The sequence below is a fragment of the Amblyomma americanum genome, chromosome 1 (assembly GCF_052857255.1).
Source record: "Amblyomma americanum isolate KBUSLIRL-KWMA chromosome 1, ASM5285725v1, whole genome shotgun sequence".
NCBI classification, from domain to species: Eukaryota; Metazoa; Arthropoda; class Arachnida; order Ixodida; family Ixodidae; genus Amblyomma; species Amblyomma americanum.
In genome coordinates, this window is record NC_135497.1 from 20,955,143 (window position 1) to 20,981,195 (window position 26,053).

General features: G+C 47.8%; 1 protein-coding gene across 1 annotated transcript; it reads left to right on the plus strand.

Moving 5' to 3' along the window:
• Positions 1-25,909, plus strand: LOC144120286 (uncharacterized). The gene is made up of 9 exons (XM_077652699.1): positions 1-103; positions 2,381-2,597; positions 3,039-3,093; positions 8,563-8,657; positions 13,629-14,064; positions 17,729-17,876; positions 22,610-22,826; positions 23,294-23,348; positions 25,781-25,909. Exons 1-9 carry the CDS (start codon positions 1-3, stop codon positions 25,907-25,909), a joined length of 1,455 nt encoding a protein of 484 aa, XP_077508825.1.
• Positions 25,910-26,053: the final 144 nt, after the last annotated feature.

A 26,053-nucleotide genomic window follows, 5' to 3' on the forward strand; every position in this document is an offset into this window, starting at 1 on the left:
ATGCCGGACATGAGCACCGTAGTGCAAGCAGCGAGCGATGTTCCATCTAGTGCTGGCCATCAACACCGCTGCGGCGAACCAAGCACTAAGAAGAGACGCCGCGGTGAGTGAGAGTTGTGCGCCACTTGCGCTGTCCGGTGCACTCCTGTCGGCCAATTAAAATCCGAGGTAGGCAGTGTTATTTTCGTCCCGGACGATACACTTATCCGAAGCAGGTCTCCAAGTCGAACAACCTGTAGTCTCTGGACCAATGTAGGTAAAAGAAGTCGGCAGAACGGATTCGTTACTGATGTGAACAGGATGGTAAAACCCTTCACCTTAGGTCCTATTATGAAAGGGATGTGTGCCTCGAACCGTGTCCGTAGGGGGTCCCTTTATGTAGAGCCGGAAAGCTTCTAAGATCTGCCAGAGAATAGCGCAGACCTATTAGCGTGGGCGTACACCAAAATATTCAATGTCTATTGTGCACTTGCACCCGCAGATGCTCTCCCCACCTAACCACATAGCTACCACTTCACGTGCATAGCATGCAGCTGGTAATCCGGATTTTCGTATTGCCTTTAACATGGTTAGCACTGTACTCCCCCAGGAGCACATGTAGACGCATTCCTAAAGCTATAGTGACGGTCCTCGCTCTGATGCTCGTCACAATACGCGCATGGGTGTGCGTGTTTGCATTTGAGCCGTTAGTGCTCGACCCCTCGTGAAATGGGTGGCTGCGCAGAGCAAACCTGGCCCACAGATACGGGATGCCGCAGTCAATGTATTTGTCCTGCACTTAGAATCAGCGAAAAGGGGCAAATGCTTATGGTAGTGGGGTTGTATATGTACTGACGCCATGCAAGTGCACAGTGTCATGGCGCCAATAAATGGAGTTCCAGTCGAAAAAAATCGTACCGAATCGCGCCCAAACTGTGACAATTTGTCCTGTATATTTGCGGAAACGACAGATGATTTTTCTGTAGTATTGTGCTATTTTTCTGAAGCAATCCAGTATTTATAATTGATACTTCTCTGTTTTTCTTTCTGGTAGGACAAGGGACAGCACAATAGTACTGAAAATTTCATTCTCACTACAAAATGTTTTTTTTACTAAAGTTCAAGGCCAAAATACAGCAGAAATCTGCTGTAATGGCAGAAATTTTTCAGCTGTGTTGTTATACTGGTTGCGTCTTTTATCCTACCCACTTAACAAGCGCAGCGCTAAGTGTGCGCAGGCGCGGTCTCCATGACGTCATGCAACATTGCAAAGAGGTTGCCAACGTTGTTGCGTATTATTTGCCTAATAATTATTGACGGTTTGCCCCACGACCGTGTACTTTTCGTTGTTAGTGCGGTGGTGGTTGCGGCCGGCCACTTCTAATGTGCTAGCGGATTCAGCCCTACACTCTGGGTATCGGGTTGTGTCTTCTACGAAGTGATAGCACTGCGGTCGTCTTTCTCCCGCTAACAGTAACGACACTCCTTGTTTTCTCATCATCTGACGCACGAGTGATTTGCCAAGTCCTCCCCTATGCAGACAAGGCGAATTTGATACAACTGGGCAGCCCTCCCCGTGCACCCCCATTTCATGTACTAAACCCTATACATGTCCGCTGTAGACGTTACGACTACCGATAGTTTTGGACAGAAGCAGCACATCGTGTTTTCCTGCGTTTTAAAATATCTGTATCTCATCCACGCGTAACTGAGGATTGCCAGCACAAATATGTATTAATCATTATAAGTGATAAATCATTTGTACACCGTGTAAGGTAGAGCCGCTAGCAATATGTTTCCCACGTTGTGAGTACTTGATCTAAGGTGAAAGTGTATTAAACGCTTTTCGATGTCCATCAACACGTTTAGCGTCGTAACTTTCACAGCGAATCAGCAGAGATTTAAAAAAAATGGTTTGCATTGCCATAACCATCACTGTTAATAATACAGAACGCAGAGGCATGTGCAATAGTGCAACGCCACAGCGCTGGCTTTTGTCTTTATACCTGGACTGCAAGGATAAAAAAATAATGACGTTCAACACGAAGCCTCTAGATCAGCATGTGTTTGGAGGCGGATTTTAAAAACTGTTTCATATTGCACAGAATTTTCTATCAGTCTGAACTCTTAACTACTTCTTTTGCCACATTGGGCTTGGTTCATACTTAGGGAGACGCCACAACGCCTGTTGCTGGAAGTCGACTTAAGTTTGTGCGCGGTTCTCTCATTGCGGTGCTAAGAAGAGCGGAACCCGTGGGAAATGGCACAGCTCGAAGGAATTGTAAAAGTGAAAACTGGCGCAAATGAAAAGAACTGTGCAGGGAACAAATGGCGCAGCTTAAGAGAATGGTACTGCTGCCTGGCGCCACCATCATTTGTTGTGGTTGGCCATCCGTCGCAGGAGCTGCCTGGCAGTGGACCGTCAGACGCCAGAAGCTACCGAGTATTGAGGACACATGCACGGTGGACAGGACGCCACCTGGTCCCCTGGGAGAACTGCTGCCCGCGGGCACCTGCCTTCGGAGGCCGCCAGGCTTCTTGGTGCAGCACATCGCTAACGTTATCCACAAGAGTCCGCGGCAAATGTTGCGCGTGCAACACATCTACGAGGCACTGAGGTGAGCCCCCTCTTCGCACGAACGATCTAGAAGGTATCTTGCCTGATCGCGAAGACCTCAGGTTGCATCACCGTCTCCCAAGTGTTTCAATGCTTATTGAACTAGCCAAAAATGACGAATCCAGACATTTCGTGTCCCCCAGTCCTACACCTTCCCCTTGCTAAGTTCTGGGGGTCCCCCGGCTCAGTATGGTCACGTGGGGTCCTGACGGACTGCGCCGCGTCACGGAGACTGTACGAAGCAGCAGTACGGGCATTTCAGGCATTTTGTCTAGCGTGTGAGCGGCTCTCTTCAAGATGTGCCCAACTTAAAACTTCCTTAACGAACTGCGCTTCTCAGTACGATTGATATGAGCAACACATGTAGCTCGATAACTAAAGTTACTCTGAATGGTCGCTCGTCATTTGGGTGTTCTCTCTGACCTGTCTCCTCAATGCGCAGGAACAAGTTCCCGTTCTTCCGCTTCGTGGATAAGGACGCCCACGCCACATTTAAGGTGAGCGAAGCTGGGAAAGAGAGAAATGGGAAAAGTGAATGAGAAGGGCCTTTTCTGGACAAGACTACTTTTTTACAATGTATTTAAAACCACCGACATGCTGGTTTACGTAGTGGAGGTTACTTGAAAGGGGAAAAGGAACAGAAAAAATATTCTGCAAAAGATATTTACAGGAAAGTATTCTACTAACGGGAGCTGCTATTATAGCAGCTTCTCTATTTCATCAGACCTACCTTCTTGTTATTCCTCTTGTTGTCTTTCTATCCTTTTGAACTCATTGAGGTGATATACATAGCCTCTTAACTATGCGGTGGTGTACGTAGTTATGAGCTAAAGATGGCCATGTACCCAATGTTCGCTTACAAAGAAATCCAAGCAATTTATCATTATCTAGCTGAGGTTAGACTACTATTGTTGTTCAACTGGGGATGATGATAAACCTTTATTTGCCATCAGAATGGAGGCCCCCTACTCTCTACCTCCGGCACTCAGGCCGAGGGGCAGGGGCCGGGACCTCCGCTACTAGAGACAGGCAAGGAGTTTCTGACTCCTCGCGGCAGCTATCGCCAGATGGACCGCTTTCTTCTGCACGACGGGGTCCGTGCTTTGCAGAAGGGTTTCCCAGGCGTCTCTACTGTCTATGTTCTCTCGGAACCGTGGAGAATCCGCACATTCCCAAATCACATGGTCGAGGATCCCCCTCTCCCCACACTTCCTACACTTATCATCAATATCCTCATCTTTTAAGACATGTGATGCCCACACTGGGCGTATGAAATTGTTTGCCTGTAGTCTCCTCCAAGCCGTAGCCTCTGTGTAAGTGAGCTCTTTGTCCGGGGGAGGAAAGAGTCTCCTGTTTAGTATATAATTTTCCACTATTTCTGTGTAATTTATCAGTCTCTGATCCAGTTCCTTGCTATCGGGCGGTCCTGCCGCGGCTCGGAAGTAGAGATCTCGAGCCAGGGCGTTTGCCGCCTCGTTTCCTGGAACTGCCTCGTGGGCTGGTGTCCAAACGAGACTAATATTTCTATTTATTCTGCGTCCCTCTAGGATTCGCAGTGCTTCCTGAGTTATTCTGCCTCGGGCATAATTTTGGATAGCAGTCTTGCTACCGCTAATTATGTATTGTGCCTCCGTTCCCACGCAAGCGAGCGCTATTGCAACTTTCAGCCGACTCTGGATTTCGACTGCGTATGGTTGCGGAAGAGACAGCTGTACCCCGGCCACTAACGACCGTTGCCACCGCTGCTACCAGTTTCCCGCTAGCCGCATCCGTGTAGGCCACTGCTTTCTCATTCATTTCGCCGAAGCGTTTGGTGAGCGCCTCAGCTCTCTTTCCCCTCCTTGCTTTGTTAAATGTAGGGTGCATGTTTCTGGGTAAAGGATCTACCCTGATCTTTTCTCTGATGTCCCTTGGGATGTCCCGCTTTACTAGAATACCCCTGTCCGTCTGGAGTCCTACCATGCTTAGAATCGCCCTTCCTGTGTTTGATTGGCTTAATCTGTCTTGCTGCGCCGTTCTCGTGGCTTCAGCAATCTCTCTCCATGTATTGTGAATACCCATGTCTAGGAGTCTTTCAGTGGAGGTGCTTATGGGCAGGCCTAGGGCCTGTTTGTAGCATCCCCTTATGATCGTGTCTAGTTTATCCCGTTCTGAGGCGCGGATCTTCAAGTAGGGTGTAGCATAGCTTATTCTGCTGATAACGTATGCTTGCACCAACTTGATCAAGCTTTTCTCTCTGAGCCCTCGTCCTTTGAGTGCTATTCTTCTAAATATCCCTATGGCTTGCGCCGCATATCCCTCGAGCTTCTTCAGGGTTTCCCCGTTGTATCCGTCGCTCTGAATATGCAGTCCTAATATTCTAATCCTATCCACCATCGGCACAGGTTGTCCTCCGACCGTGATGTTGAAGTTGTTACTCTGTTTGAGTCTCAAGTGCCTAGGATTATACACCAGAAGCGCGGATTTCTCTGGTGAGCACGCTAGCCCTCTATTCGCTGCGTAGTTTACCACTACATCCGCTGCCTCCTGTAGTTTATGCTCTATTTCGGCATCGCTGCCCTGATTGATCCAGATGTTTATGTCATCAGCATACATACTAAAGTGTATGTTGCCAATCTTTTTGAGCTTTTCCGGGAGACCTCTCATAGCAAGGTTATATAGAAGCAGGGATAAGACCGATCCTTGCGGGGTGCCCCTACTCCCTAGCGTAATTACCCCCGACTCTATGTCTTGATATCTGATTTTTGCTGTTCTATTTGTCAGAATGTCCTTTATATAGTCATAGGTTTTTTGTCCTGCTCCTATCGCTTGGAGTTCCTCTAGGATCGCCTCGTGCTTTACATTGTCGAAAGCTTTTTTGAGGTCCAGCCCAAGAATTACTTTTGCATCCCTAGAACTGGAGTTCGTGATGTCATGATTCAGTCGTAACATTACATCCTGAGTTCTTAGCTTTGGTCTGAATCCGACCATCTCATCAGGCCATAAGCTGTTATCCTCCATGTAGCGAGTTAATCTCGTTTGAACTACATGTTCCATCAACTTTCCTACGCATGAGGTTAGGGATATTGGCCGGAGGTTCTCCAGCTTGGGTGGCTTACCCGGCTTGGGGATTAAAATTATGCTGGCCTCTTTCCATTGTTTGGGTAACTTTCCTTTTTCCCATACTTGTTGCATGTATTTTGTGAGAGCAATGATGGACTCGTCATCTAAATTTCTAAGTATCTTATTTGTTATACCATCCGGCCCTGGGGCGGACTTCGTTTTAAGTCTGATTAACTCCGCTATAACCTCCGCCTCCGTTATGCGTGCGTCGAGCTCCTCTCTTACTGCACCTTTATAGGCCGGCAAGTCCGAGCAAGTTATATTTCCTATATAGGTCTGTTCTATTTCCTTTATGAAATCCTTGTCTTCCCCCTGGTAGGCATGTCTAGTTTTCTTTAGCTTAATGTTCGTTAGAGTTTTCGATTGAGTTGGGTCTAACAGGTGGCGTAGGATATTCCACGTCTTGGCTAGACTCATTCCTTTCTCCATATCATCGCATACGCCGCACCAATTATGTTCACATAGCTGCATGGCGTACCTCTCGATTTCTTTATTGTGTCTAGCTATCCTCCTTTTCAGGTTCCGGTTCCACCTTTGTTTTTTAAGCCTGCGTTCTAACCCGCGTTTTGCCTCCCACATGTGGAGTAGCTTGCTGTCGGCTATCGCTGGGGCGTCCTGTCCATCTAAAGTTACTGTTGCCTTAGCTACATGCTTTTTAAGCTTGCTCGTCCAGCTTTCTATGGTTCTGCAGTGCTGACGAAAACATTCTGGCGGGGGAACAATAATAATTGGTTTTTGGGGAAAGGAAATGGCGTAGTATCTGTCACATATCGTTGGACACCTGAACCGCGCCGTAAGGGAAGGGATAAAGGAGGGACTGAAAGAAGGAAGAAGAGGTGCCGTAGTGGAGGGCTCCGGAATAATTTCGACCACCTGGGGATCTTTAACGTGCACTGACATCGCACAGCACACGGGCGCCTTAGCGTTTTGCCTCCATAAATACGCAGCCGCCGCGGTCGGGTTCGAACCCGAGAACTCCGGATCAGTAGTCGAGCGCCCTAACCACTGAGCCACCGCGGCGGGGGCCGGACCTGCAAATCCTAGGATGCATTTCTGCATACGCGAAACATTTTCTACTCTTTTCCTGGATGCGGGATGTAAGCATTGACTACATTTCAGGTAACACTCCCCTGTCATAGTCTAAAACGACAGCAGTTTGAGGCTCGTTCCCTAGGTTTCGCGCCGTCGTAGTAGTAGTAGTAGTAGTGCTAGTAACATCGGTAGTAGTTTTAGTCGGCGTTGCAGGAGCGTGCTCACCATGGGGAAGGAAGACGGAATTGCCCTAACGTCACTCTTAACGTCACTAGGACGCGCATGGCAACACACTCGAATGAGTTGTCCTAACCCAATGACGTGACGTCTGACAGCGTAGAACCTCTCTCTCGTAACTCCTTCCACTGCAGTGACGACCCGAAACGCATCATAAACTTCGTCTCGCATAATCATACGTTGGTCCGACACCTCGAACACATCTCTTGCCAATTATCAGATCGCGACGCTTCCTTTGTGACTATCAAGGACTGAGAGGGAAGCCCTACGAGGGCGAGTGTGCCTGAAAGATGAAAATAGTGGTCTATAAATCTACAGATATTCGTGGACTTCTCAATTTCCTTTCTTCAGTAGATTACGAAAACAGCATATCTAAACAGATCTTCCCAAATGTCGAGTTATATAGTGGTAACAGCCCTGTCAGTTTTCGTGCTTTAACATTGGAACTGCCATCAAATATTTACCACCGTTGCACGTTTAAAGCCTCGACTGCGGAGAGGAGGGGGAAAAAGTTGTGTATATTTGGTTTTTGAGGAAACGGAAGGGACAGGTACTGTCTCACTCCTCCGCGGGCAACTCAACTGCGCCATGAGGGAAGGCATGAAGGTGATAGTGAATGAAGAAAGAGATGATAGAGATGCCTTGGTGGAGGGCCCCGGAATAATTTCGACCGTCTGAAGATCTTTAACGCGCACTTACATCGCACAGTACACGGGCGCATTTTGCGCTTCGCCTGCAACGAAACGCGACCGCGGTGGCCGAGATCGAATCCGGGTATCCCGGCTTAGCGGCGCAGCGCGCAAATCACAGCGCCCAAACACAGTGTCCAATTAGACCCGGTGGGGAAACGATGAGATCGCGGGAGAGGGTGATTGGGGGATCTTTTGGCTCGCGTTCAACGCCACGCCGTTGGCACGTGGTCTGTACAGAGCTAGCTCTTCACCATGACCGTTCGATGAAACGCTGTCGTGTACTCCACGCAACGCCGTCATCTTTTGGAGCGGCGTTGTTACCGTTTTGCGGCTGCACTCAGGCGTCTCCCGCAGACCCGATCACAACAGCCTTGACTAAATTCAGCTCACTAACACATATCGGTGTCCCCGGGTTCGAACCCGACCGCGGCGGCAGCGTTTAGATAGAGGCGACACGCAAAAGGCGTCCGTGTGCTGTGCGATGTCAGCGCACGTAAACATCCTCAGGTGGTCGAAATTATTTCGACTTCCTCCACAACGCCACCTCTTTCTTCCTCTCTTCTCTCACCCTCTCCTTTATCCCTTCCCTTACGGCGAGGTGCAGGTGTTAGCCGATATGTGAGACAGATACTGTGCCATTTCCTTTCACCAAAAACCAATTTTTATTTGCCGGCGTTGTGAGCAGGTGGTGCCAAGAGAGAAATCTAGGAGGCAGGTAGGACACCTATGAATGTATATAATGACTTTCTGCATATAAGGGAATTAATCCACTTTGCCATCGCGTCATACCCTTAAGGCGGAGCTTAAGTGTTCCCTCCCGTTTTTTAGTATGTTTGTAAATATTTCTAGAGCGGCCACGATTTTTCTTTTAAAAGTCCTTCACATTGCGGTGAACTATCGCAGAGCTCGGTGCGCCACGCCCTCTTCCAGCGCTGGTTTATCAAGGTGCCCTCCAGCAATGCCACGAACAGCTTCTGGTCTCTCAACTACAGTGAAAGGTATGCATACGTGTCTCTGTCGCACGCTGTGTATGACGGAACGCTCTCACAAGTTTATTTGCTTCTAACAAATCAGGAATCCGAAATGTACATCCGCAGGGCGTGCACTGCTGAGTACAGATAAGCAAGGGTTGCTTGGAGGAGTGCAGTGGCTTCTAATTAAAGAGCAAACGAAGCAGTGCACTGCATAACAAGTGCTGCATAAAGTCGGGTGGACGGGTGAAGTTAGGAAGTCCGCGCTGACAGGCTAACAGCAGCTGGCGCAGGTGATCGTTAAATGGAGATATAGAGAGTAATTTCTACTCGAGTAAACGAAGCCAAATTGATGGTAATAGTAACAAGAACTTGACCGAACTGAACGAAAGCTCATCAGTGGTGTACAGCGGGACGGTGCAGCCCTTGCCTTACGGCGTCCTCTCCCGTGCCTGTTCCTCCCTGCGAGGACGCGCTGCAACCTCATACCCGCCCAGACGAAGACTGGTCCTCTTGTCGAAACGTTGGCAAGCACCCTGAGGTTTTCCCCTCTCTTGTTCACTTTGTAATAAATTCTCGACAAAGGTATTTGTGAACCGAAAGGTGTTTAGGAGCGCAATTTTTTCATACATTGTACGATTTCACTGTAACAAATCATTATAACTGGAGATCTGTCATCACGCTTTATTTTTTTTTTGTGTTAACGTTTTTCCTAACGTCAAAAGTGTTCCTCATTGCTCCTTTAAATCATTTTTATATGCTTAATGTGAACTATGAAAACACTGTAAAAAAAGATTTATCTGAACAATTGACCAATTACTGTAGCTGCGGTTACGCCGACGACTACGACGCTGAGGCGCAAGCCATAAACGGGACCTAAAAGCTGCTCTCTAAAAATATATGTTTCAGGAACTTCATGCACGCTTCATCGCTGCGCAAACCCCTGTGGTGGTATCGTGCACTTCAAGGGCTGCCTTCTCTCCATCTGTGTAAAAAATTATGTACGATTGCCTATCCAGGCTAAGCGCGCAGAGTTTGTTCCTGGTCCATTCATTTCTAGCACATAGGAAGCCGGAAGTCCTTAAGAGAAGGGGAAAAGATTCCCTATACCCTTGGATTATTTTTGTCTGCTTTTGCAAGTATTCTTACAAGTAGCTCTCTGTTTATGGGGCTTTCACTGCACCACGATGAGTGTCGTTTCCTTCAGGAGGCAAAGCCAGCCTTTGACCATTTCATGATGAAGAAATCAGTGGCATGAATGATGGTGTTATCTTTTGACGACGGCAACGAGGCAACAGTGTTTATGTTAGCGGCTTTGAGGAGCACTTATGGCACTCCTTTAGCTACATATTTTTGTAAGGCAAAGAGAACCCCTTTCCTCACCTTTCTGGACCTTTTGGCTTTTAAGGACGCCGTAAGGGCTCGATGACATGCCCGAGAAGCAAACCCCATTTACCTACGAAGCAGACCACATTTGCCTAATGAAATCTAAGTTTCGACGAAATCTCGTCTGGTCGGGTGAATACATTGGCGAGGTGTTGTCAAGATGGAAGGACGTTTCGACTTCCACACGGAAGTCTTGTTCACTGATGGAAAAATTTCGCACACAAAGCTTAATTACGTTGTGCTAATCGTTGCAGGCATCTAGCGTACGAGGGCGGTAGATTGCCGATGTTACGGTTGAGCGTCTGATCTGTTGTCTGGATAAACAAAGACTCCAGATATTGGCGTGACATCCAGTTTTTATCACGGCAGATAATTGCCGCTTCTTCCCAAGCGATATCATGCTTCGTGTTTTCAACGTGTTCAGCCAGTGCGTTGGAACAAGCCTTCTTTTTCTTAACATCATTTTTGTGCTCATTCAGCCGTCTTTCAAAGTTTCCGCTTTCACCTATGTAGGAGTGATCGCAGTCTGAGCAGGGGATTTTATCAATTACTCCGGGAAACTTTTCCTTTTTTAGCTTGTCCTTTACGGACACCAACTCGCGACGAAGCTTGCACGCAGGCACGTGAGCTATATGCACATCGTTGGTGCGAAAAACGCGGGCCAATGACTCGCTCACGCCTGGCACATAGGGTATTGCAGCTCGGGCACGGCAAGGTAGGCGAACGGGCTGAGCTGGTCTCGTTGTCTGCTGTATTACAGCGTTCGCGAAGTGCTGTGGGTAGCCACAATTTTTGAGCTCGCGTCGCACTTGGCGTATGTCAGAGGCTTTTTCTTCGGGTTTCGAGCATATTCTTTCCGCACGACGGAAGAGGGTAGAAACGACGGAGCGCTTATGGCACGTAGGATGGACTGAATTAAAGTGAAGGTATTGGCCTGTGTGCGTGTCCTTTCTGTACACCTTGAATGATAGGCGGTCATCACGTCGCTCCACCATGACGTCCAGAAAAGGAAGACGGCCAGAAATCTCCTCCTCGACGGTAAACTGGATGGAATCTTCCATGCTGTTCAAATGGTTCGTGAAAGCAGCCAAGGCATTCTTTTTGATTATGCAAAAGCAGTCATCAGTCTACCGCAGGAAGACCTTCGGGCGCGGCTCGAACGAAGCCAAAGCGCGGCTTTCCATTGCTTCCATTGTGAGGTTTGCGGTTGTGACCGAGATAGATGCTCCCATGGCAGTGCCATGAACCTGCTTGTAGACAGTGCCCCGAAAGATTAAGTACGTGTTCTTCAAGCAAAACTGCAGAAGCTTCAACAGGTCCGATGGATCGATGGGTGTCCTAGCACTCAGTCCGTCGTCGTCCCGAAGCGCTGAACGGCATACCTCCACCGCCAGATCCACGGGGACGCTGGTAAACAGTGATCTGACGTCAAATGACACCATTATCTCGTCGCTTTCAATCGTGATTTCGCGTATTTTTTCAGTAAAATCAAAGGAGTTGCGTACGAAAGTCGGTCTCTTGCCAACGAGTGGCGAAAAAACTTTGTACAAGTAGCCTGAAAGCCGGTACAAGGGAGAGCGGGTAAAATCCACTATTGGTTGCATTGGAACGCCTGGCTTGTGGATCTTAGGGAGGCCATATAAAGCAGGGGCAGATCCATTGTGGCAGAGGAGCGTGAAGTATAACGACCTGTGCTGTGGTGGAACAAACTGGAAGATGTCTGTCAAAAGCCTTTGCAACTCTCGCTCTGCCTTGAGTGTAGGGTCCCGCTTGAGTCGCATGTACGTGCCATCATCCTCCAGAAGCTTCGTCATTTTCTGAACGTAGTCGCTGTGGTTTAGAATGACGGTGGCGTTGCCCTTGTCAGCAAGTAGGATTACGATATCCGTATTGCTCCGCAGGCTCCTGACTGCATCACGCTCCTGAGCAAGGAGTGGGGTGGGGTGCCGATGTGGCAGCTTGGCGAGTATGCTGATCGCAGGGGTACGAGCTTCTTCTCGGCGATTGTTTTCCACACGTCCCGAAGCCTGTTCCACGGCACAGATGATTTTTCTTGCGTCCGGAGCCGCTCTCGTATTGAAGTTCAAACCAAGCTCCAGAACGGCGAGCTCTGTTTGAGTAGGCCTATACGAAGACAGATTGTGGACGGTTGGTTTAGGTCTGTTGGCCAGACTCCCTTTAAGGCCAGGTAGCAGTCTGATTAGCTTCTCTTTGTGTGTGCGCTCACGCTGACCAGACTGTAGACTAGCTACGAAGTTCGCATGCAACTGGATGCTGACGAACTCGTTAGGACACTGGTGTTCAAGGCGGCGACGGGCAAAAAAGGCTTGGTTCTGAAGGTGCCTTATTGAGTCCTTGCACTCCAGGATTCTGGCTTGAAGCAACTGTCGTTCTGCTCTTGACACCACGCTATGACCGAAGGGCGTATCGACCGGTCGTAGCAAGCAGAGGGACCGCGGGGTTAGGTTCCTGGCTTTGCATATGAGGTTGAATTCTAGATGAGCCTTGAACGCAGAAAGCCGGATGGTTAGCGAAACGAACTGGTGCACTTGAGTGATGAAATTCTGGCCATACGACCGTCGTATCATTATGAAATCAAAAGTTCGACGAAATCTCGTCTGGTCGGGTGAATACATTGGCGAAAATAACGAAGCGCCGACCAAAAGGTGTTGTCAAGATGGAAGGACGTTTCGACTTCCACACGGAAGTCTTGTTCACTGATGGAAAAATTTTGCACACAACACCTTTTGGTCGGCGCTTCGTTATTTTCGCCGCATTTGCCTAAGACAGAATAATGGTGGTGGGCCCGAGTTCGCTCACGGTAGCCGCGGCCAGGAGACTTGGCTTGACTGTGATACAAGCACACAATTAAAGAGCACATTTACACGTACGTTCCAAGCCTGTTCCTCGAGTTACAGGAGCGACCACTCTAGCTCAGACATGCACAAAAGCAAATTTGGCCGTGGTACGTGGTTTTCCTCAAGGATGGCTACCAGTGAGGCTAGAGACTTCATTGATATGGTTAGCAGGTGTCAGTGAGGCATCTGTGGTGTCTACTGGTGGACATTGTCGCAGGAGTGACGCTTCGAGAGGTACGCGATGACGCCTGCAGGAGGCGACCACGAAGCTATAGACTTCCACACCTGTCTTGGGGAACGTACGTCAAGCGGACAAATGAATGTCATTGCAGCCACGGAAGAACCCAGCGAAACCCAACTTGTCTCGAAAGTAAAACACCGCGCTTTCGTTTCTATCAGCCATGACATCCGCAAATGACCGCATTTCCTGAATGGTAGCAGACCGCAACGCGTTTCCGGATTCCGTTCAAGAAAGCCTCAGACACCTCTTAGCGTTGCAGCGACACTTCCCTGGCCTTTTAACGCCGCTATATTCAGGTGCTCCCCTTGCTCTTCCCAAGTGCCTTGCTGCAAGCTATAGCTTCAGCAGGAGAGTCTGTCAGACGCGAGAAAGGCACCTTAGATTAACGGTGCCTCGAATCTTTGTTGAGATGTAGTGGCTAAAGTCCGACAGGACCGGTCACCTCTTCACGGACTTCTTTTTGTCCGAACTCATCACAACCAGTTTTTTCCTCCTGCTGGTTTCCTAATACAGGCCTCACGATTGGATCATGCCCAAAAAAGAAGAGCAGGGCCGACCAAATGAGACAACGGAGGCATTGAATTTCGCTAGCGACCTGGGGCCGGTGCCGTCCCCTGCGAGGACACCGCCGGACTTGGAGCCACCGAGAGACATCAGAATGTCGTCGGTGCCCACGACGGGGGCGTCGCAGCTGCCAATGGTCTCATCGCAGAGCCAGGAAAAGACGAGTACCTCAAGCTCGCCTCTGCCGGTACTGCTGTCACGAACGACGCAGGCGACGCCGAAGTCGTCTCCCTCGGATTCTAATCCACTGTCGCCGACGCCACAGTACAGAGACACCGGCGTCTCGAGCTCGGCTCCAGCTCGTGCAGAGCCGACACCGGTGGGCATGTGCACCGGCCTCAAAGAAACTCCGACGGTCGACTGTCCAGGTCCCTTACCCGTGCAGGTAAGTGCTATCGGCACCCTGAAAACCGCCTCACTGTTCATCGTTGCGCAAGCCGGAATCACGAGACCCGTTAGCAGTGGCAGACGAACGCGGAAGCCTCGTGGCTTCAATTCGTTCATTTGCATATTGTTTTGTACCACATTGTCGCACGTGACGGAAGACTCTTCTTGAAAAACGTGTGCACGTTTCCTCATTCAACCTGCCCAGCCTAAATAGGTTTGTGGTCAGAAATTCGTGGCTTCACATTGAAGCGCTGCAAGAGGGTGGCTTAAGCTCGAAAAACGTGCTTTTATTCTCGGAGTGCTTAAGACAGCCATGGTCATAGGGCTTAATTTGGTACAATATTCGCTCATAATGGCGGTTTTCGGCTGAACAGTCATAAAAACTCAAGGGTTTCATCAAAGTGTGGACCAGTCCCTCATTAAGTGCCATCGACAAGGCACTTCGCACGGCGTCTGTTCACATCTTTCCGGGCTAGTTGGTATTACAGTTAACGAATTACGCGGAGTGCTTTGCGAAATTGATTAATGTTCTTGTTTTACTTGTCGGCTGCAAAATTGGGAGCCAGGGAAGAGTTTTCCGTCGAGTGTGACAATGTTGTGGGCTTAATTACACCCGCTGTCGTCGAAGTTTCGTAACACGCGCGTGGTACGAGAATTCTACCAAATGAAATAATCAATCAGTAAACCCGCCCCTAAGTTGTGTATGGACACATGCACGCTAACAGTGGTGACAATATGGATTTTAAAGCAAAAGCATTTCTTGTCTCACGAGTGACATGTACAGGACCTGTAATCAGAGCGTGTCGACTGGGCGTGTCGTCAGAGGATGCCCGTGCGAACTGGAATGGAAGGGACAGGTACAGTGTCACTCCTCCGTGGACAACTCAACTGCGCCATGAGGGAAGGCATGAAGGTGGTAGTGAATGAAGAAAGAGATGATAGAGATGCCTTGGTGGAGGGCCCCGGAATAATTTCGACCGTCTGAAGATCTTTAACGCGCACATACATCGCACCCTCCGCGGTGGCTCAGTGGTTTGGGCGCTCGACTACTGATCCGGAGTTCCCGGGTTCGAACCCGACCGCGGCGGCTGCGTTTTTATGGAGGAAAAACGCTAAGCCGCCCGTGTGCTCTGCGATGTCAGTGCACGTTAAAGATCCCCAGGTGGTCGAAATTATTCCGGAGCCCTCCACTACGGCACCTCATTCTTCCTTTCTTCTTTCACTCCCTCCTTTATTCCTTCCCTTACGGCGCGGTTCAGGTGTCCAGCGATATAGGAGACAGATATTGCGCCATTTCCTTTCCACAAAAATCAATTAATTATTATATATTTATATTTTTTATGTTTGATTTTTACTTTCTTCTTCATTTTTGTTTCCTTTCACTTATTTTTATGTTTCTTGTATTTCTTTTATTTGTCAATTTTACTTATCACGTCCAAGTACTATGTCGACGTCCGTGGCTATTGTGCCGTCGAAGTGTAATTAATTAATTGCAATTCATCGAGGAAATGCTTTCTGCAGAAAGATCATCTCATCATGCACAGAGTCAAAGTTGTGCACATTTATCTTCACAGAACGACGTAATCGTGCGGAGAATGTTTTGCTGACACGAAACGCGCACAAAAACACGGGCTTTGTCACGTCAAAGTGTGATTTTCGCGTTTAATTAACTATTTACAATTCATCAACCAGATTTTCCCATAGCATGTCCTCATCACGCACTATATAACACAATCAAACTTTTATATATATATATCAGCATAAAACTACACTATCGGGCAGAGAAGCTATGTCGACGTCTTTGGCTATTGTTACGTCCAAGTGTGATTTGGCGTTTAATTAACTAATTTTACTACATCAACCAAATTTTTCCCAAAGCGAAATCTCATCACACAATATCCAACACAACGAAACTTTTTCACATTTATCTTCACCGAACAACGTAATCCTGCGGAGAATGCTTTGTTGACACGGAATTCGGGACACAGCCATCGAATGCTTCCGCATTAAAAACAGTCACTTTGACATGGCACCTCGTTATGTAATTCACAGGTGGCATGTTTCAGAGTGGGGGTATTTCTCCTGGATATTATTCGAGTCCAGCATCTTTAGCAGCTGAAGGATTTAGTTCTCATTGGAGAAATACCACGGACGCGAGAGACGCAGGTTCGATCCTGGCCGCGGCGGTCACATTTCGGTGGAGGCGAAATACTAGGGACCTCATCCTCCTGTAGGGAACGCCTCGCTTGTTTCTAGAGTCCGGCATTTAAACGACTTGGACACATTTTTCTTATATTTCGCAGAGGTGTTCTAAGTGTCTGTAGCATTGGTCGTCTATGACTGCTTGCAACCTTTCTGAGAGCTTCATGTTTGAGCACCAAGTTGTAGTCTTGCACCCCGCGCGTCCTTCCTTCTTGATCCATCCTCCACGCTCCTCGCTTTTTTTTAATGCAGTAGCACTAGAGCTATCATCACGCCATAACCTCGCTGACGACTGGTGTGACGGCGTAGGTTTCCTTTTTGGCCGAGACGGTGATAACTGCACCGGATGTCGTGCGTCCACAAAGGACATTTCAAAGAGTGCCACCCGCTGGAAGCAGATTCAAACCACTAATTGCGAAGCAGACTCTGGAGGATTGTGCGACAGCATTAGTGGGCTTGATTCTTGCGAAGAGCAGTTAGCCGTCCTGGTCGTGAAAAACTGGCATAAGTCTAGAATGTTGTGATATTGAAAAAATGCGAAAGCATCCTTTCACCTAATGGCCTTTACGATAAAGAACGTTCACATAAAAGCCTTCAGCCTAAAGTGCTTTGCCCAGAAGGCCTTTACCCTGAACGTATTCACCTTAAGGGCTTTTGACCTAAAGGACTTCACCATATGACTATGACCTCACTACCACTAGGTACATGTCTCAGTGCATATACTCATTGACTAATTGCCCTTTTCTTGTTGCGTGACGACTTGATATCGAAGGAACCCCAAAGCTCTCGCCTTGTATTCAGAGCGAAAAATTTATTATACCTGTGCAGTACACCTTAAAGCGCCCCTGCCTTCAGGAGATCACGTATACTCCGGATAGGGCTCTCCAAAATGACCTGACGACAAAATGACTACGTGTATCCGTACGCTCATGTGATCTCGAGTCAGTTGTCCTGGTGGACCTGGCAGCGCCTTAAGAGCTGCACAGGCTGGGGAGTGAGCACTCTAGGCGATGTCATTATGTCACGTGATCTGTGGTCAGATTCTAATTACATAGTCGAAAATAACGTGACATTATCACGCTGTCTACAGCGTCCGTCCACGTCTCTTGAAGCCCTTGCCCACATACGCAGCGTGTGTTCTGGCAGTAGAAGAGCGTTATTTTCGGTTGCGACATATCACAATTCCCAGACCATTCCGCTCTGAGACCTTCCTCCGTGCAGTTGTAATAGTAGTAAGTTATTATTGAGCCGATCACCCTTTTATTGAGTCTTAAAGGGAGTCTATTACACGAAAGTACTCGTGCTGAGTAGAGCTCACGAATACTACGCCAATTTTCGGCTGCTCGGAGAGGCATCATTAGTAGGCTTAATTTATAGCTCCGTTAGTAGAGTTTCTCTCTGCAGTTCAAGTTTTGCAGAGGCTAGCGCATTATGACCTGTGCTCGTCGTCCCTGCCACAGGTTGAAGAGGAAACCGATGCTCTCTCCAATGCCTACGTGTCCAGCATCATGCCGGACATGAGCACCATCGTCCAAGCAGCGAGCGACGTTCCGTCTTGTGCTGGCCGCCAACACCTCTGCGACGAACCAAGCACGAAGAGACGCCGAGGTGAGTGAGAGCAGTGCGCTACTTGCGCAGTCCGATGCACTCCGGTCGGCAATTTAAAATACCAATTAGGCAGTGTTATTTTGGTTCCGCACCATACACATATCCGCATCAGGTCTCCAAGGGGAACAACATGTAGTCTTTGAACCAATATAGGTAAGGGACGTCGGCAGAACGGATTCATTACCATGCGAACAGGACGGTAAAACCCTTCACCTTAGGTCCCATTATGGAAACGATGTGCGCCTCGAACAGTACCCGTAGAGGTCCCTTTATGTAGACGTGGAAAGCTTCTAAGCCCTACCGGTAGTAACGGCTAGCGGCTGCTCGAATTAGAGAGGTTTAGAACCGCGGAGACGTATCAACGTGGACGTACACCGGAATATCGAATGTCTACTGTGAACTTTCACCCGCAGGTGCTCCCCTCTACCCACATAGCTACCACTTCACATGCATAGCATGTCGCTGGTAATCCAGTTTACCGGATTGTCTTTACCTTGATATGCACTGTACCCCCCGGTAGCACATGTACACGCAATCCTGAAACTAGAGTGACGATTCTCGCTCTGATGCTCGTCAAAATGGGCGCGTGGGTGTGTGTGTTTGCATTTGAACAGTTTGTGCTCGACACCTCGCGAAATTGGTGGCTGTGCAGAGCAAACCTGGCCCACAGATACGGGATGCCGCAGTTAGTGTATATGTCCTTCACTTAGAACAAGCGAAAAGAGCAAATGCTTACGGTTGTGGGGTTGTATATGTACTGACGCAGAGTCCTGTATGTGTGCGGACTTGTATGCTTAGCTCATGCTCACGCCAGAGTGGCCGCCATGCAAGTGCACAGTGTTATGGCGCCAATAAATGGATGCCCAGTAAAAAAAAACTTACCGAATCGTGCTCAATATATGACAGTATGTTCTGTAAGTTTGTGGCAACAACATATGATTTTTCTGTAGTATTGCACCATTTTCTGTCGCATTCCAGTAGTTATATCTGATACTATTCTGCAGTTTTTTTGTACAATGAACAAAGTAAAAACACAGTACACTGTACTGATGGGCTTCTTTAATGCGAAAGTGGGGAACAAGCAGCCTGGCGACGAGGCGGTAGGCGACTACGGGATAGGTTCTGTGAATAGCAGGGGGGGAGTTATTAGTAGAGTTCGGAGATAGAAATAATTTCCGCATCATAAATACCTCCTTCCACAAACAAGAGAACAGAAAGTGGACCTGGAAGAGCCCTAATGTTGAGGATAAAAATGGAATTGACTTCACACTATGCGCTCACCCTGGAATCGTGCAGGATGTGGAAGTCTTCGGAGAGGAACGTTGTAGCGACCACAGAATGGTAAGGTCTCGAATTAGCTTAGACTTGAAGAAGGAACAGAAAAAGCTAGTAAAGGGGAAGTGCATTAACGAGCTAGCGGTAAGAGGGAAAGTAGAGGAATTCAGGATATCGCTGCAGAACAGACACTTAGCTTTAACTGAGGAAGACGATCTTAGTGTTGATACAGTGTACGATAATCTGACAGCTATCATTACGGAGTGCGCAGAAGAAGTAGGCGGTAGGACGGCTCGACAGGATACCGGCAAGCTATCTCAGGCGACGAATGATCTGATTAAGAAACCTCAAGGCATGAGGGCGCCTAACCCTACAGACCGAATTGAACTAGCAGAGCTATCGAGGTTAATAAATAAGCGCAAGGTAGCCGACATAAGTAAGTTTAATATGGAGCAAATCGGGCATGCTCTAAAGAACGGAGGTAGCCTAAAAGCGGTGAAGGGGAAATTAGGCATAGGTAAAAACCAGATGTATGCGTTAAGAGACAAGGAGGGCAATGTCATTAGCAATATGGATAATATAGTTAAAGCAACCGAGGACTTCTACACAAATCTATACAGTAGCCAATGTATTCAAGACGTTAATGATGGAGACAGTAGCGCACAGCAATGCATCATCCCGCCAGTAATGAAAGATGAAATAAAGAAAGCCTTAGGAGAAATGCAAAGGGGGAAAGCAGCTGGTGAGGATCAGGCAGCAACAGATCTGTTGAAAGACAGCGGGGAGATTTTTCTAGAAAAACTAGCCACCTTGTATACGCAATGCCTTATGACCTCGACCATACCTGAATCTTGGAGAACGCAAATATTATCTTAATTCATAAGAAAGGAGACGCCACAGACTTTAAAAGTTACAGACCGATCACCTTCTGTTGCCTACATGGTATATACTGAGATGATCGCTAATAGAGTCAGGGCAACCTTAGACTTTAATCAACAAAATGATCAGGAAGGCTTTCGTAAAGGATATTCCACAATGGATCACAATCACACTATCAATCAGTTGATAGAGAAATGCGCAGAATATAACCAACCCCTATATATAGCCTTAACTGATTATGAGAAAGCATTTGACTCAGTGGAAACGTCTGCATTCATACAGGCATTGCGGAATCAGGGTGTTGGTGAGCCTTATGTCAAACTACTGGAAGATATATATATATATATATATATATATATATATATATATATATATATATATATATATATATATATATATATATATATATATATATATATATATATATAGGAATTGTACAGCTACCATAGTCCTCCACAAAGTCAGCAAGAAAATTCTAATAAGGAAAGGCGTCAGGCAAGGAGACACGACCTCGCCAATGCTATTCGCCGCCTGTTTGCAGGAGGCATTCCGAGGCCTGAATTGGGAACAGCCTGGGATAAGAGTTAATGAAGAATACCCAAATGATCTGCGATTCGCTGATAAAACTGCCTTGCTGAGTCACTCAGGAGATGAACTGCAAATTACGATCAATGAGTTAGACAGGCAGAACAGAGTGCTCTGTCTAAAAATTAACATGCAGAAAACGAAAGTAATGTTCAACAGTCTAGCAAGAGAACAGTAGTTCACAATTGGCAATGAGGTGCTGAAAGTTGTAAAGGAATTCGTCTGCACAGGGCAGGTAGTGACAGTTGATCCAGATCATGAGAGGGAAAGAACTAGAATGCTAAGAATGGGGTGGAGCGCATATGGCAGGTTCTCTCAGATCATGAATAGCAGGTTACCAATATCCCTCAAGAGAAAACTGCACACAACTGTTTCTTACCGGTACTCACCTACGGGGCAGAAATGTGGAGGCTTACAGAAAGGGTTCGGCTTAAGTTAAGAACAACACAGCGAGCCATGAAAAAGAAAATGATAGGTGTAACATTAAGAGACCGGAAGCGGGCAGAGTGGGTGAGGGAACAAACGCGTGTTATTGATATCCTAGTCGAAATCAAGAGGAACAATTGGGCTGGAGCAGGGCATGTACTGCGAAGGGATGATAACCGCTGGTTCTTAAGGATAGCGGAGTGGATTCCAAGAGAAGTTAAGCGTAGCAGGGGGCGGCAGAAGGTTAGGTGGGCGGATGAGATTAGTAAATTTGCAGGCATAGGGTGAGCGCAGCTGGCAAAGGAGAGGGTTAAGTGGAGAGACATGGGAGAGGCCTTTGCCCTGCAGTGGGTATAGTCAGGCTCATGATGATGATGATGATGGTGGTGGTGGAGTTCTTTGCGGTACAAGGGACAGCACAATACTACTGAAAATTTTATTGTCTGTTATGGCAGACATTTTTCGTCTGTGTTGTTATACTGGTTGCGTAATTTATCCGATTCACTTAACAAGCGCATCGCAAAGTGTGCGCAGGCGCAATCTCCGCGACGTCACGCGACATTGGAGTGAGGTTGCCGTCGTTGTTGAGTATTATCTACTTAATAATATGGACGGATTGCCCCACGACCCTGTTCTGACGCAATGAGTGATTTGCCAACTCGTCCCCTATGCTGACAAGGCGAATTTGAGACAACTGGGCAGCCCTCCCCGTGCACCTGCATATCCTGCACTAAATCCTATACATGCCCTCTGAAAACGTTACGACTACCGAGTGTTTTTGAAGGGAGCAGAACATCTTGTTTTCCTGCTTTTTAAAATATCAGGATCTCATCCACGCGTAACTGCGGATGGGCAGAAAAATAGTTATAAAACCTTATAAGTAATAAATAATTTATAAATCGTGTGGTGTAGAGCCGCTAGCAATATGTTTCCCACGTTGTGAGTACTTGAGCTAAGATAAAAAGTGTAATAAACGCATTTCGATCTCCGTGAAGAAGTTTAGCATCGTAACATTTACCACGAAGCAGCAGAGATTAAAGAAAGGTTTGCATTGCCAAAACCAACACGGTTAACAATACGGGAGGGAGGGGAGCGAGGGGACAAACACGCACAGAACGGAAAGGCATGTGCTATAGTGCTGCGCCACAGCGCTGGCTTTTGTCTTTATATCTGGACTGGAAAGACCACTGAAAAATGACGTCCAACACGATGCCAATAGATTAGCATGTGATTGGAGGCGAATTTTAAGAACTATTTCATATTGCACAGCCTTTTACATAAAATTGAACTCTGAATTACTTCTTTTGCCACATTGGGCTTGGTCAATACTTGACAGGGAGACGACACAGCGCCTATTGCTGGATGTCGATTTGAGTTTGTGCGCGGTTCTGTCATTGCCGGCGCTAAAAAAGCGGTACTCGGGGGAAATGTCGCCGCTCAAAGAAGGGGTAAAGGAGAAAACGGGCGCAATTCAGAATTACTGTGCAGGAAACAAATGGCGTAGCTTAAAAGAATGGTACTGCTGGCTGGCGCCGCCTTCATTTGTTGCTGATGGCCGTCCCTCGCAGGAGCTGGCTTGCAGTCGACCTTCAGACGGCAGAACCAACCAAATACAGAGGACACATGCACGGTGGACAGGGCGCCACCTGGTCCCCTGGGGGAACTGCTGCCCGCGGGCACCTGCCTTCGGCGTCCATCAGGCTTCTTGGTGGAGCACATCGCTAACGCTATCCACAAGAGTCCGCGGCAAATGTTGCGCGCGTCACACATCTACGAGGCACTGAGGTCAGCCCCTCTTCTGACGCATGATCTAGAAGGTATCTTGCCTGATCGCGAAGACCTTAGGTTGCACCACCCTCTCCTAAGCTTTTGAATGCTTATAAACTAGGCAGAAATGACGAAAACAGACCTTTCCTGTGCCCCACTCCCGCACTTTCTCTTGCTAAGTTTTTGGTCTCCCCCGGCTCAGTATGGTCACGTGGGGTCCTGACGGACTGCGCCGCGTCACGGAGACTGTAGGAAACAGCAGTCCGCGAGTACCCCACATAACGTGCATTTCAGGCTACATCGCATTTTGTCTCGCGTGTGAGCAGCTCTCTTCAAGATGTGCCCAGCTTAAAACGTCCTAAACGACCTGCGCTTCTCGAAACGAGTAATATGAGCAACACATCATGGAGCTCGATAACTGAAGTTACTCTGAATCGTTGCTCGTCATTTCGGTGTTCTCTCTTACCTGTCTCACGAATGCGCAGGAACAAGTTCCCGTTCTACCGCTTCGTGGATATGGACGCCCAGGCCACTTGGATGGTGAGTGCAACTGGGAAAGAGAGAAAAGGGAGGAGAAAATGAGAAGGGCCTTTTCTGAACAAGACTACTTTTGAGAATGTATTTAAAACCACCGACATACTGGTCTGCATAGTTGTGACTTGAAGGGGAAAAAGGAACAGAAAAAATATTGCGCAAAAGATATTTACAGGAAAGTATTCTGCTAACGGGAGCTGCAATTGCCGCAGCCTCTCTATTCTATAAGAAATACCTTCTTGTAATTCCTCTGGTTATCTTTCTATCATTTTGAACTCATTGAGGTGACATACATAATCTTTTAACTATGTGGTTGTGCACGTAGTTATGAGCTAAAGATGGCCATGTACCCAATGTGCGCTTACAAAGAAACCCAAGCAATTTATCATTATCTAGCAGAGTTTACACCACTTTGTTGTTCAACTGGAGATCTGCCGTGCTGACGAAAAACTGCTGCCGGGGAAACCGGGCCTGCAAACCCTAGGCTAGCAAAAATCTTTTCCTTCCTTTTTACTATTTTTTCATTAAAAAAACCACTACCACGTGCACCAAACCCTAGGATGCATTACTGCATGCACCAAACATTTTCTGCTCTTGTCCTGGATGCGGGATGTAAGCATTCACTACATTTTAGTTAAAAGTCCCCTTTCATAGTTTAAAACGAGAGCAGTTAGAGGCTCGTTCCTTAGGTTAAGCGCCGTCCTAGAAGTAGTACTAGTTTCTTCAGTAGTAGTGGTAGTCGACGTAGAGGGTGGTCACCATAGGGAAGGAAGAAGGAATTTTCCTAACGTCACTATTAACGTCACTAGGACGCGCATGGCAACTGACTCCACTGAGTGGTCCTAACCCAATGACGTGACGTGTGACACCGTAGTTCCTCTCCCTCGTAACTCCTCTAACTGCTGTGATGACCTCCCGACACGCATCATAAACTTCGTCTCGCATAACTATACATTGGTCCGACAACTCGAACACATCTCTTGCCACTTCTCAGATCGCGACGCTTCCTTTGTGACTATCAAGGACTGAGAGAGAATGCTACGAGAGCGAGTATGCTTCAAAAATGAAAAGGGTTGTCTATAACGCTACAGATATGCATGGCCTTCTCAATTGTCTTCAGTACATTACGAAAACACCATATCTCAACAAGTCTCCCCGAATCTCGCATTATACAGTGGTAACAGTCTTGTCAGTTTCGTGCTCTATTATTAGAATGGCCATCAAATATTTATCGCCGTTGCAAGTTTAAAGCTTGGACTCCGCAGAGGAGACGGAAATGAGTTGAGTATTTTTGGTTTTTGAGGAAATTGAAGGCACAGTAACTGTCTCACTCCTCGGTGGACAACTCAAATCGTCATTAGGGAAGGCACAAAGATTCTAGCGAATGAAGAAAGGTATAGATAGAGGTGCCTTGGTGGAGGGCCCCAAAATAATTTCGACCATCTGAATACCTTTAACGCGCACCTACATCGCACTGTACACGGGCGCCTTTTGCGCTCCGCCTCCAACGAAACGCGACCGCCGCAGCCGGGTTCGAAACCGGGTATCCCGGCTCAGCGGCGCACCGCGCAAATCACAGCGCCCAATCACAGCGTCCAAACAGTGCCGGTGGGGAAACGATGAGCTCGCGGGTGAGGGGGATTGGGAGATCTTTTGGCTCTCGTTCGACGCCTCGCCGTTGGCACGTGGTCCGTACAGAGCCAGCTCGTTACGATGACCGTTTGATGAAACGCTGTCGTGTACTCCACGCAACGCCGTCGCTCGTTCAGAGTGGCGTTGTTACTGTCTTGCGGCTGCACTGAGGCGACTCCCGCAGACCCGATCATAACAGCCTTGAGTGAATTCAGCTCACTAACACAAATCGAAGTACCCGGGTTCGAACCCGACCGCGGCGGCAGCGTTTCGATGGAGGCGAAACGCAAAAGGCGCCCTTGTGCTCTGCGATGTCAGCGCACGTTAAAGAACATCAGGTGGTCGAAACTATTCCGACCTCAACCACAACGGCATCTCTTTCTTCCTTCCTTGCTTCTGTCACTCTCTACATTATCCCTTCCTTTACAGTGCGGTTCAGATGTTAGCCGACATGTGAGACGGATACTGTGCCATTTCTTTTCACCAAGAACCAATGTCCATTTCCCAGCGATATGGGACACCTATGAGTGTATAGAATGACTTTCTGCATATATGGGAATTAATCCAATTTGCCATCGCGTCATGCCCTTGCTGCCCAGAGAGAAACCTAGGAGGCACGTGGGACACCTATGAATGTATGGAATGACTTTCTGTAGAGATGGGAATTAATCCACATTGTTATCGCGTCATACCCTTAAGGCAAAGCTGAAGTTTCCCCTCCCATTTTTTGTCTTTTTGTAAATCTGTTGAGCGCGGTCAAGATTTTTTTTTCTAAATGTCCTTCACTATGCGGTGAACTATCGCAGAGCTCGGTGCGCCATGCCCTCTGCCAGTGCTGGTTTATCAAGGTGCCCTCCAGCAAAGCCCGAAACAGCTTCTGGTCTCTCAACTACAGTGAAAGGTACGCATACGTGTCTCTGCCGCGCGCTGTGTGACGGAACTTCCTCGCAAGTTTATTTCTTTTTAACTGAAATCAGGAAACGGAAATGAACATGCGCAGGGCATGCACTGCTGAGGACAGATAATCAAGGGTTGCTTGGGGGAGTGCAGTGGCTTCTAATTAAAGGAAACATACCAGT

Coding starts and splice junctions, on each gene's coding strand:
- LOC144120286 (XM_077652699.1), top strand. CDS start 1: ATGCCGGACATGAGCACCGTAGTGCAAGCAGCGAGCGATGTTCCATCT. Junction 3,094..8,562: donor ACGCCCACGCCACATTTAAG/GTGAGCGAAGCT, acceptor GAACTATCGCAG/AGCTCGGTGCGCCACGCCCT. Junction 8,658..13,628: donor TCTCTCAACTACAGTGAAAG/GTATGCATACGT, acceptor TTCCTAATACAG/GCCTCACGATTGGATCATGC.